The sequence below is a fragment of the Eretmochelys imbricata genome, chromosome 1 (assembly GCF_965152235.1).
Source record: "Eretmochelys imbricata isolate rEreImb1 chromosome 1, rEreImb1.hap1, whole genome shotgun sequence".
NCBI lineage: Eukaryota > Metazoa > Chordata > Testudines > Cheloniidae > Eretmochelys > Eretmochelys imbricata.
The window spans coordinates 69,412,175-69,425,714 of record NC_135572.1 but is presented as its reverse complement, the minus strand read 5'-3'; the positions used below and the strand labels follow the sequence as shown (position 1 = coordinate 69,425,714).

The window sequence follows — 13,540 nt, the reverse complement described above, 5'->3', positions numbered from 1 at the left end:
AAAATCAGATTTGCGCAAATTCGCTCGTACAGAAAAAGTTCCGTAAGCTAGAAAAAGGAGGTTTTTTTCGTTTTTGGCATAACGTTCAGGTATATGTTTCCGACTTGCACAAAACTTGAGTTATGCAAGGCTTTCCGGAACGGAACGATTGCGTAAGTCGGGGAGTGTCTCTATGGCCAAAACATCAGCACCTATTTTTTAATCTCTGGAGCCTTTTATATGCTCCCATTTTCTGTTAATTTTATCAATGCCACCATCCTTCCTATTACTCAGGCCCATAACTTGACGGTCAACCTTTATTCCTCCTTCTCCTCACATCTATTTTGTATCCAAATATTGCCTCTTGGTTTTGCACAATATTTTTAAAATGCAACCTCTTCTCTCTGACCAGACAGCAAAATCCTCATCCAAGCTGTCAGTCTCCTGTCTTGAGTACTAGGTTTTCCCTTTCCAAGATTTCCACACCTACCCCACACAAAACAGTTGCAAAGGTGTGATTTCTGGCCACATCAACTACCTCTTTGAGGAACGACACTGTCTCCCAACATCAAGCTTAAACTGTGTCCTTGCCTTTAAGGTGCACCCTCCTCTCTACTTATCTGAGTAACAGCATAATCTTACCATTTGTTGTCTATTACTCTTACCCATTCTGCTGTTTTGATATCCTTTTCTTGCATAATATCTGCGACTAAGATATTTCAGGGAACAGATTTATTGTCTTATTTTTATAGTGAGGTGCCTAATGCTCCATCTGGTGCTGTAAAATAATGATAATCACTAGAACAGATGAGGAAGGTTGAAGAGAAGATGTGGAATTAGGAGGGGAGTTGGTCCATGAGAAATTACTTAATAAATACTGTGTATGAAGAAAATGTTGGACAGTTGTTATACTACAGCAAACAAAAGTATTATTCGAGGAATGTGATTGTTTTGCAATTTGCAGGGGTTTCGCTAAAGATAGCGCGCGCTCGCTCTCTCAAAAAAAAAAGGGGGGGGGTAAGGGGAAGAGCTGAGATTCCTATGCGGTAAAGGGGAAACGTGTACAAATAATATAATAAATGATGAGTGGCTCTCCTAGAGCAAGGACTCTTTTTGTCTCACTTGCTATCGTTACTGCAGCATCTGTTGATGCTGTAATTCATCTGCCAGAGGACTGGAAGAGCCAGACTAAAAATTATAAAAGCTTCAAAATCTGCATAAAAAGTTTTATCTCTTATCTATATTATCATATGCAATGTTTGGGTGGCCTGTAGAATTCTACAATCCATTTAGTGTTTATTTTGTAAGTAGAGTGAAAGATCAGCTTCTTACTATATCTCCATTCATTATGTATTATGTTTTTGTTCTAGCAATTTTCCTTGGTTCTTTCCGAGTGCCTTATGAGGAAATCAAAATGATGATATTGGAAGTAGATGAAACACAGCTGGCAGAGACCATGATTCAGGTATGTAAATTGACAGGCGGTTTAAATACCAATATTTCAGTGTAAGCGTCTCATTAAACTGAAACCTGTTACTGACAAAAACTCTTAACACAAATTATTCAGTTGGAAAATCATTGCTGTATAATTAGTCTCTTAGCATTTCTAGTAAGCAAACAAAACTCAATCTTTTTTTACATTTGCAGAGTAGATAAATCTTATCTAAACACTTTAATTTATATTCTGCTTTAGTATCTGCTTCCTTATTACCAGCATCCAGAATGCAACTCTACTTTATGTATGGATTCAGACAGATAAACCAATATTTAATATTTTTTTGTTTCTACCATACCTGCAAAATTATTTTTTGTGGAACATACTGTATTACCTTCACCTGTATTGCACAAAGCTGTCACATTGTTCCTGGTCATGAACTAGGCAGAAAAAGATTTTTCTTTTCAATTCGAGCTTACTTGATTGGGGATCCTACCTTCAGAAATCTTCAGTAGCTGCTTATCTGTGAATGCTTCCCTGGAGTGTAATTGTACAGCACTTCACATTACACAGCATTTTATTCAAAGCAGAAAATCAACACAGTTCTATTTGGGGACAAAAGAATCTCAGAGAGGGGAGGGGCTAGCCATGTATGTACTCTACCCTGAAAGGGCTGCGCAGTGTAGACATACTTATATATTGTGAATAAGTATTTCATCATCATATAATAGGACTACATCATCTTCCAAACACAGAACAGAAATATTTATTTGAACACTTCTGACTTTTCTGTGTCATGATTAACAATTCTGCTACTGAAAAATCTCCTTATTGTCCTTAACATTCCTGGCCAGAGATTTCTTCTTAGGTCCTTTTACTTCCCTTATCAATTTTCTACACTTAGCTTCTGATTTATATTGATTGCTATCAACTTTCCCTTTTTTTGTATTTGGTGTGTGAATGTGTGTGCGTGTGTGGATGGAGATATATATATCTTCATATATATAAATATAACAAAATATCTGATTAATCATAATACACGAAGTAATTACAGGGTTAGGATAAAGGGAGAGGAAGGGACATATTTTTCTTCAGGATTTGCATTAATCATAGACCTTTAAAAAGGCAGCCCAAATTGATTTGATTTTTTTTCATTCTGCAGAATGCTAGTTATTTATTATTTGTTATTTGTTAGCTGTGAGGTCAGCCATATCACTGAGCCAGGAATCAATGTTTGGTGGGGATCAACTTTTTTCCATTTTTTCAGGATTAATTTTTTAGCAAGGAAAGCTACATATTTAAACCATGCCACCTTGTTACCAGCTAACCTCCAGGTATCAAGAGTATATCCAAGAATGAAACTTAAGGAGGAGGGCTCCAACATACCATTAAATAGGTCTTTTGACTCACTTCATACCAGAAATTCTTGATTCAGGGCACTCTCCAAACTAATGTAGCACCAAGTAAGTTGCATTTACTGCTGCAGTCAGCATTTATGAAGCCCATTATTATTAGTTTATGTAGTGAACAGTATGTTCGAAAAAAAGTCTTTTGTTGAATAAGTCAGTCTCAGATGTATAGATGCTTTTTTTTAGCAATGATTATTTTTATAGCTGCTTTTACATCCCCTCTAAATGAGGCTGTTTTTAAAATCAGTATAACCTTCTTTCTTGACTACGTAATTTTGGCTTTTTTGGGGAATCTAGTATAATGTTCTTAAACAGTTCCCAATTATCATTCTCATTATTTTGTTTAAATTCTTTCTCCTGGTTGATTTGGCTCAATTGTTTTCAACTTTATCCTTCAGTAAAAATGTAGTATCTAAAATGTATACCATAGACCGGCATTCATTGTAACTACTATACTTGGGAGTCTGCCATTTCTCTTGAGGATGGGAGCCAATCTGATAACTAAGTGAGGATGGAGAGACTTATCGTAAAGTTATTCTCTTCAGAAGTGGTGTTCTTCAGTGTGTGTATATATAATATATACAATATTTTTAAAGGGTGTATCATTTCCTTGTCATTGTGTGTTTCTTCTCCTGTTGTAAGACACTGAATTAACAGATAATACTATGATATCTTATACTAGCAGCAAGAGAGCAGTGTTGTATACATAAATCTCACCTTCACAGGACGGTGACTCTGGCCCTGGCAGTCTTTCCTTTTGCCCTCTCTTCACTGGAAGAAACCTTATTATTCCTATGTAAATTTGGACCTCTAAAGTTGTGGTTTTCTCCTTCCATACCTGAGTCTCTTGGGTTGGGGCTGTGTATCCAGGTAATATGTCAACCCAGATCTTGACCCATGGAAGAATGTGAGGGGAATGTCAGGCTTCTTGAGCTACGGAGCTCCCATCTTATTCTTCTAATTTGGGAGCCCCAGGTCCTGAACATCCTTCTGTTTGTCTGTAGTGACAATCAGACAGTGATGGCTTCTGCCATCTGTTAAGGAGGTACTGGCACTGCTCCCCTCCTTTCAGAGGTAATGCTTTTAGGTGTTTGGCTAGAACCTGCCTTCTAGCAATAGTGCTGGAGTGCTGTGAAAACATGCTTGTAGACTGGCTCAGTCAGAAACTGTTAAGGGAGAATAGAGCCTCAGTTCTTTCATTTTTGAGGCCACTGCCAGAGTGTAAGACACTTCATTTTTTTTGTTAATGGTATCCATCAAGTGTCCTTATTTTATTTTCAGATTCCCCCACCCCCTCCAAGCCCTCACTCTCCTTTGCAGTGCTTATTATGGAGTTGAAATGGGAAAGTGAGATGTTGCTTCCCCTGCTTCTGAGAGTGATGAAAAAGGTCAGACAGGATAAAACTCTTTTTCCTAGCTTCATAGTAACTCCACTGCTGCTGATTTGAGATCTGACAGGCCTAGAAGTGAACTCTCCTGTGAACACTTCCCAAGATGCTAGACCTGCTCTCTGAAAGCCATGTGCTTTGCCATCACCCTCATCTCAGGGTAGCTGCATGCTCTTTGAAGGAAGTCTTTCTTAAAGGGAGGTTTCTTGGCTGAGGTGACGGACTGTCAATAGAGCAACAGAAAGCTGCTTGTTGCCTCTCTCATTTATTCTGATCTGCAAGATCTCTATGGCTTGATGTGACATCAGACCATTATTGCCTGCCTTTTTACTACTTGGTGGTTTAGATTTTCTTCCATTAGTATTCAAAAAGGGACTCAGACTAGTGATTCATCAAGAGATTCCACAGTTGGACTTGATCTACATCCTGCAGGTTCTAATGCAACCCCCAGTTGAGCTCCTAGTGCAGATTTCTTTCCTTCAGGACAGCCATTAGTGTTGCAGGGATTTCAGACGGAAGAGTAAGTTGAACTTCTTTACGTAGTCTATTTGTCACCTTTTTCCAGAAAAAGTGACGGGTTTTCAGCCTTCTCTTGAATTTGTTCCCAAGGAGAGTACCTAGCTCCACCTGAACAAACCCATTGCTCTTCTTCTCTTCGTCCTGGCATCTCTCTCCCCACCATCCTGAGGTTGAGAGACAGCATTTATTGAATGTTGTGTGTTCTTCCCTTCTTGACTTTAGAATGTCAAAGCAGCTGTTTGTCTATTTTGAGGGTTGCAACAGGGCAAGACTGCAGATAAAATCACTATAGTAGAACCTCAAAGGTATGAAAACCAGAGTTATGGACTGACCAGTCAATTGGACACCATGTGGAACTGGAAATAAGCAATCGTGCAGCAGTGGGGACCAAAAAAAAGGGGGGGGGGGCAAATACTGTACTGTGCCTGTATTGCATCTTAAAGGTAGCTGCATCTGGGCTTCCTGTCCCTACCCACACCCGTGAGGCAGCCACTTACTGGTAGGAGGTGAAGACACTGTTCAGAGTTATGAACAACCTCCATTTCGGAGGTGTCTGTAACTCTGAGGTTCTCCTGTATTGCTAGGTCCTGGTCTCAGGTTGTGCTCTCACAATGTGTAATGAGGCGATGGCCTTGTTCCCAACTTGCAAGATGCCATGTAATGAAAGACTTTTCTGCTTCATGGGCAGTGAATGCTGAGCATTCATTTCCAAGCTGTGTAAGGTAGCAATGTGGTTGTCTCCTCACTATTTGTAAGTCTTTATCTCTGCTTCCCAGGATGCCTTCTTTGGCTGCAGGGTTCTGCTACTGACACAGTAAGGTAGCTCTGCTTCCTAGGTTTACTGCTTGATACGTGCACTGTGTCTCTCTTAATGCCCTGTCAGAGGATAGGAGAAGGTAGACATACAAAAAGGGAAAATTACTTAGCTGTTTGTCATAGTCTCCTCTTTTTCTTATCCTACCTTCCACCCTCCTTTCCAGTGGGTGATGTGCTCTGCCTCTTTATTGTGTATCTTGTTTTTCTCTGCTGTCTGCCGTTTATCCATTGTCACAGGAGGAGAGAAGAGGAGACTATGAGAAACAGAGCTACCAGTAAATAATTTTCTGTTTGAAAATCTGTCTCAAAAAATACGAATGTGCTCCTACTCAAATAACCCAGTCTTGCAAAAAACTGACTCCTGTCAATAAATAACAGAAACAAACCTAGTCTTCCCCCCAACCACCTACCTTAATGAGATGTAAACTCTGAAAGCATATTTTGAACTATTTAACCATTAACATTGTTTTTCTTCTGTTTTCCCCCTCTCCCTCCAAAAATGGGAGGGGGAATAAAGAGAAGAAAATACATTTTTGCCCTTAAGGTTAAATTATAACTAAGTCATTCCTCAAGTGCTAAAGTTCTTAGACTTGTGTTCACTTGCAAAGTTGGTTACATTTAACCACTGAACCAGTAAATGAAAATACTTTCCATGGACAATGTGGGCAAATTAGAGATCCTTAACATTTGCACGTGTCTTCCTTGTTGTGACAGGATGTCCAGGTCTAGGATCTCAGAGAGATATAGACTCACTAGGCCCTGATCTACACTGTGGGGGTGATCGATCTAAGTTACGGAAGTTCAGCTACGTGAATAACATAGCTGAAGTTGACGTACTTAGATCCACTGACCGTGGTATCTTCACCATGGTGAGTCGACTGCTCCTGCTCCCCTGTTGACTCTGCCTGCGCCTCTTGCAGTGCTGGAGTACAGGAGTCGACAGGAGAGCACTCGGGTCGATTTATCACGTCTAGACTAGAAGCGATAAATCGATCCCTGCTGGATCGATCGCTGCCCACCAATCCGGCTAGGTAGTGACGATATACCCTAGGCCAGGTGAGTTTCACTAGTGCAGGCTTTGAAGGATAAAAGATAGTGTCTAAAGGTAAGGTAGATGGCATAGGGTTAGACAGAGGAGAGTTTTATTATTTTGTTTTATTTGTAGGCTCTTCTGTAGTGATGATCATAGTAGTTTTTGAGAACCTCATGAACATCTGTTGGGGAAAATCTTTAGAAACAGCTGGCTCAGGAGGAAGTTAAGGCTAAGATGTATGTTTATTTTTTTTCTTAAGAATAAAAAAGTACCCATGTAAGGTGTGAGTTTTGGATGCCAAACTTGTCTGTCTGTATTATACTATATTGAGAAATGACGGGGACTTATTTCATTCACATCTGATACTAATAGTGGAATTTCTGGTCATACCGCAAAAAGGAGAAAAATAGAGGAAGTTCTGAAATGGTTGACTGTACAGGAGCAGCAGCTAAACAAGGATGCACCACAACAGGAAGAAACTCAACAAGCATAGATTCAATTTTTGAAGATGAACCAGACTGTCATCTCCTCCAAGAGAGGCAAGAGTTTCAGTAGGAGCTGATTCGGGGGTCACTAGCCCAAGTTGTGCTGCCCAGCTGCCAGTAAGTCCAACCCCTTTCTTGTCCAACCTGAGACTAGAAGATGCCCAAAAGTGTTTATACCGTCACTTTCAAGCGGATAGGCACATTATCTCAGCATAGGATGAAACCAGTGCCATCCCTTTTTCTTACGGGAGAGGTACAGACTTTAAAATGGATATATACTCTGGTGCAGAGTACTATGCTGTGAAGGCTAATATATTGAATTGATTGGGTGTTTCAAGGGAGAAGTGTTTGCATGGGTTTCCAAATGGGCTGTATTCCATGAGAATGTGGCCAAAATGTTTAAATAGTTTCATGGGAATGTGGCCAAGTGCCTTCCCTGGTGCGTAAGAGGCCAGTGATTCATTTTCTCAAGCCCAAGTTAAGGCCAAGGTTTTTACTCTCGTTATTTTCTGGTAACCAAAAAGAGGGGAGGTTGGAGACCCATACTAGACCTCAGCACTGAACAAATCTGTCAAAGCTCAAAAATTCAGGATGGTCACATTAGCAGCAATGATTTCATCTTTGGAACAGGCAGATTGGTTCTTGGCCCTCGACCTATAGGATGCCTATTTCTGCGTATCGATCCTACCTTCCCAAAGATGATTCCTCCATTTTACCCTGGGCCAGGATCATTACTAATACAGAGTACACCCCTTTGGCCTCTCATCGGCTCAGAGAGTATTCCCCAAGGTCCTCTGCAAAGTGGTAGCTCACCTACTCTCCCGGGGATTATAATCTACTCCTATCTGGATGATTGTCTCCTCAGAGCCCACTGCTTCAACGAGGCCCTCCAGGTCACCCAAACTGCTGTAGACTTCTTCACAGAGCTGGGCCTATAGATCAATGTCCAAAATTCAACGTTCACCCCGTACAGCACCTAGAGTGCATAGGAGACGATCTTGACTCATGACAGACAAGGGCACTTCAGCCACAGAGCACAGGTTCCACACCTTGGCCACGGTCAGAGGCAGTAAAAAGCAGCCCTCAAATATCAGCCAGACATGGCCTCCAACTTCTGGGACATATGGCTGCAGGCACATCTGGGATATCTCATGTCAGACTTCACATGAGGTGCCCCCAGCTGTGGTTTAACTTGGTCTACAGGCCGAACAGAGACAGACTAGACAAACCTCTATCACTGTTCACCAAAGTCAAACACTCCCTGGACTGGTGGAAAGACCCAGCAATGTCTGCACATGGATCACCTTCTTGCAAACTTCCCCATCATTACTTCTCACCAGCAACACATCCTTCATAGGGTGGGGTGCACACTCAACAGTTTTAGCCACAGGGCAAGTGATCATCTATGAAGATATCTCTTCACATCACATCAACTTCTTCAAACTCAGAAAGGTCAGGAATACTTGCACCAACTTCCTTCTGCTAATCAGAGGAACACACACAAGAGTCTTGACAGACAACATAGCATGCATGTACTATATAAATCACCAGGGAGGCACCCGATTGTGGTCTCCTTGTGAAGAAGCACTAAATCTATAGAACTGGTGCATTTCTCACAGCGTCACAATATAAGCTGCCTACCTTCTAGGAGTACAAAACATGATAGCGGATAGTCTCAGCTGCAAGTTCCCACAGAGCCACGAATGGGAGATTAACTCAGCAGTACTACATAACATATTCAGATGGAGGGAGACATCAACTATAGACCTGTTCACCACTTACCTGAACAAGAAATGTCCATGCTACTGCTCCAGGGCAGGACTAGGACAACACTCCTTAGGGGACGCTTTCCTTCTGTGAGACAAGGACCTTCTATACGTCTTTCTCCCATTCCCTCTACTGGTGAAAGTCCTGTTAAAAATAAAAAGAGAGAGAGGAAACGTCATACTGATTGCTCTTTCCTGGCAGAGACAAACGTGTTACCCTTACCTGTCACAATTGGCAGTGTGCCCACTGATCTCTGCAACACACTCCACACCTCCTCTCGCAGAACGAAGAACATGTTCTCCTTCCCAACATGTGGATACTCCTACTCAAGGCCTGGCTCCTTCACACTTCCAGCGCATAGAAAGACATACAGGAAGTGGTTACTACACAGTAGGAAACTGGATACCTGTTGTATTTACCTGCAAAAGTATACCAGGTTTCAAATTTGGTGTAATTCGAAACAAATTTCCCTGACGTCTACTACTCTCCTAATGGTTCTCGATGATATACTGCCTCTCAAGAAATCAGCGCTATCTCTTAGTTCACTCAAGGTTTACCTAGTGGCCATAGCAGCCTTCCATCAATAAATAGAGGGATACTCAGTGCTCTCATAAGCAACCATAAAGTGATTCCTCAGGGTATAGTAAAGCTCTTCCCCCAGCACAGACGTCCTACCCCAACATGGGACCTAAACTTAGTAGTAAAGAGCCTGACTAGGCTGCCCTTTGAACCCATGGCTATTTGTTTGCTCACATACCTGTCTGTGAAGACAGCCTTCTTGGTGGCAGGCACCTTGACAAGAAGAGTAGGGGAAATAACAGCACTGATGGCGCACGCCCTTAAACAATATTTTTTCTGGACAAAGTTACTTTCAGGCCACACCCAAAGTTCATCCCCAAGGTGACCTCGTCTTTTCCCATAAATCAGTTGATTCACCTCCCAACCTTTTACTCGAAGCATCACCGTGATAACAGGGAGGCTATACTGCACACGCAAGATGTTAGGAGAGCCATGGCCATTTACCTGGACAAGATAAAAGCCTTTAGGAAATCTCCTAAGCTTTTCCTCTCCATTGTGGAAAGGTCTAATAGTGCAGCGGTGTCATCCCAGAGACCCTCCAAATGTGTCTCAAACTATATCAAATACTGCTATCAGGTTCATAACAGTATCACCATCTAGGATCTGCACACACTCCATGAGGTCAGTTTCCTCCTCTATTGCCTTCCTCAAGAATGTTCCAATTTCGGAAATCTGCAGGGAGCAACCTGGCCATCTGTGCATACCTTCACAGAACACTATGCGATTACTGGGGACTCTGCTTCTGACACTATCTTCAGCTCCGCAGTATTGTCATCCATAACAGACATGACTCTGAAGCCCCAGCCTCCCATTAGGGATACTGCTTGGGATACTGCTACAGCGGAGCACTCATTGGCACATTGCTCAAAGAAGAGGAGGAAGTTACTCACCTTGTGTAGTAATAATGGTTCTTTTAGATGTGTGTCCCTGTGGGTGCTCCACGACCCTCCCTTCTTCTTGTGAGTTCTTGTCAAAGACTCTGCAATAGAGAAGGAACTGAAGGGGCTTTGCTCACGGAGTGCTGGTTAGCCTCGTGGCAAAGCATGAAGGGGGGACAACACGTGCAGGCCAAATGGACACTGCTATCAAAGTTCTCTAATCAGCAGTGCAGAGATGCAAGAGCACTCATAGGGACACTACAATGAAGCACCCAGAGGGGGACATATCTTGAAGAATGATCATTACTCCACAAGGTTAGTAACTTCCTCATCGCTAATGGAAAACTGAGCTGACAGAGGAGTAACAATAGTCAGATTTAAAGCTGAAGGACCATTAACTGGATGGACTGAAGAATCATTGTACAGAAGTATGTAGAGACTACTTGATTCTGAGAGAGAGAATGAAAAAGACAAGGACACTGGCTATGAATCCAAAGGAGGATTCTCCAGACCTTCTAATCATCTCTTTCAGTCTGACAGACTGGAGTATATAAGTCCTGTCTCATTATTAATTGCAACTATAGGAGTGGGAAGTACCGTTTTAAAGAGGACATAAACAGGGCTTCCCAGGGACATTGCTCTACTGATGAGCTAGAACTAGGCATTGTGTCAGTCCTAAGCAATTTAGGGATGTGTGCACAAACATAAGTACAGTGAAGATTAATCAAACCAGAGCTGATGCAGATAGCAGAACCCATTCAGGTCATCGCTACCCAAAGGGACTCCTAAGAATAATTACAGAATCAGAAATATATGGAAATGGACTGAAAGGTACATTGAGAGGTCATCTAGTTTAGCCCCCTTTTCTGAGACAGGACGAAGTAAACGTAGGTCAAGTCTGACAGGTGCTTGTCTAAACTGTTAAAAAAAAAAAAAAATTCCAATGGCAGGGATTCCACAATCTATACCAATGCTTGGAAGCCTATACCAATGCTTAACAATCATTATAGTTAGAAAGTTTTTTCCCCCTAATTCTTCCTTGCTGCAGATTAAGCTGATTACTTTTATCTTGGAAAACAATTGACCATTACCCTTTTTTTTTTATAACCGCTCTTACCATATTTGAAGACTGTTATCAGGGTTTCCCCACCCCCCCCAAGTCATCTTTTCTCAAGACTAAGCATGCCCACTTTTTTCACTATTCCTTGTAGGTCAGGTTTTCTAAATCTTCTATCAAAATGCTCTCCTATGGACTCTCTCCAATTTATCTACTTCTTTGCCAAAATGTGGTTCCCAGAACTGGACACAGTACTGCAGCTGACGCCTCACCAGTGCTGAGTAGAGTGGGCATCGCATTGGCTCAGATTCAATTTGCTATTCACAATAACCCCCAGATACTTTTCAGTAGTTCTACTGCCTAGTTGATTATTCCTCATTTTGTATTTGTGTATTCGATTTTTTCCCTTCCTAAGTATAGTGCTTTTCACATGTCTTTACTGAATGTGATACATCTAAGAGGCCACATGGATTGACTGCAGGAAAAAAATATCCCCCTCGTGGCTTTGTTTTCTTAGAAAGTAAGTGTTGTGCTTTCCTGCTCTTTTGGACTGCTGGAGGTCTTCAGGGGGTCAAACTCATTGTTGGACAATGAAGTCAAAATGCAGCAGGCATAAGAGAAACCAATTCTTCTGGCAACAGGGTCAGGAGTTAGCATGCAAAGCAGAAAGCATGGGGGAAAACAAGGAGAGCACACCCCTGCAACGCTCTCTTAAAGGCAGCCCAGAACTGTCAGCCACTGTGTTACCCTTCTCCCTGAGCAAGAGTGAGCTTTGCTGGAGATTAGACTGTGCGCCAGCTCCCTGCCATGCCAGTCTGTCTGTTTCACCAGCAAACGTCTCGAGACGCTGCCAGTCTTTAACATTGCCTTGCAGGTAATAATCAGTGAACACCAGTTCCTGAGTTTTCTAGAGACACGTCTCTCCGCATTGTCCAGTCCCTCTCACTGGGCACTCACAGAAGTTGTTTGCTGCCTCCAAATAGACAGTACACATGAGCCAATCAGCTTAGCTGAGGTTTCAGAGTAGCAGCCTGTGTTAGTCTGTATTTGCAAAAAGAAAAGGAGTACTTGTGGCACCTTAGAGACTAACAAATTTATTTTGTTAATAAATAGAGCCCAGCTGGAGGGCGAGACACCCACAATCCCTCCCCCGAAGACCAGCTCCAGGCCCCCCACCACCAGCCAATACATGTGAATCCCCTCCCCCCAAGTCCATATGGGGAGGGCCCCCTAGCCCAGATACCTGCATCTCTTCCCCCTTCAGAGCCCAGCCTGTGGTCCCCCAGCCCAGATGTCAGCCCCCTTCCTCCCAGAGGCCAGCCATGGCCCTGCAGCCCAGACACCAGCCCCCCTACTGGTCAGGGAGACAGAAGAAGAAACAGGGTCCCAGCCAGGCTTTTGTGGAGTTTCCTGCGTGCTGTTATCTCCTTCCCTCAGGGTGTGCAGGGAACTGCAGTTGCTAGGACCTCTCTACTTACTCCCCCCGCCCCTGCAGTGTCTTCTACCTGAGAGCTGGCTTCTGCCAGGTCCAGCGGCCCCTAGTGGCGGCCAGCAGCAGTGCAGCCCATTTCTGTGGGAGAAAGAAAATATGTGCAAAAACCATTAATTTCCGCAACATATTCATAAACAGTAAACAGTGAGGTGGCAAAATTTGCAGATGATACAAAACTACTCAAACTACAAAAATACTCAAGATAGTTAAGTCCCAGGCAGACTTAAGTTAAGTTCCAGGCAGATTCCAAAACTAGGTGACTGGGCAACAAAATGGCAGAAGAAATTCAATGTTGATAAATGCAAAGTGATGCACATTGGAAAACATAAACCCAACTATACATAGAAAATGATGGGGTTAAATTAGCTTACGCTCAAATAAATTTGTTAGTCTCTAAGGTGCCACAAGTACTCCTTTTCTTTTTGCACATTTAAGTGATACTGGGCAACAATAAAATGATAGAAAAGTCTTAGAAATAAAACAAAAATAACACACTTTCTAGTGCCTAAAACTTAGTTTAGGTGAGCTATATCTTTGCCTAAAACCATTTTGTTTCTTATAGGAAGCTGTCAGCGGCTCCTGCCCTTGAGGCCAATACGATCCACTGTCTTAAAGGGTACTGTTCTCTATGTCCCTAAGAGGGGAGTTCTGTGCCAAAAAATGAAAAAATTCTACGCACAATATTTTAAAATTCTGCAAATTT

General features: G+C 42.3%; 1 protein-coding gene across 1 annotated transcript in view; it reads left to right on the top strand.

Annotated features, from left to right (window-relative positions):
- The window catches only part of DIAPH3 (diaphanous related formin 3), a 531,747-nt gene that overhangs the window by 245,779 nt on the left and 272,428 nt on the right, over positions 1-13,540 (top strand). Inside the window, exon 19 of the mRNA XM_077806852.1 lies at positions 1,350-1,444. Coding sequence (XP_077662978.1) covers positions 1,350-1,444 — 95 coding nt within the window. The remainder of the gene's footprint in view (positions 1-1,349; positions 1,445-13,540) is intronic.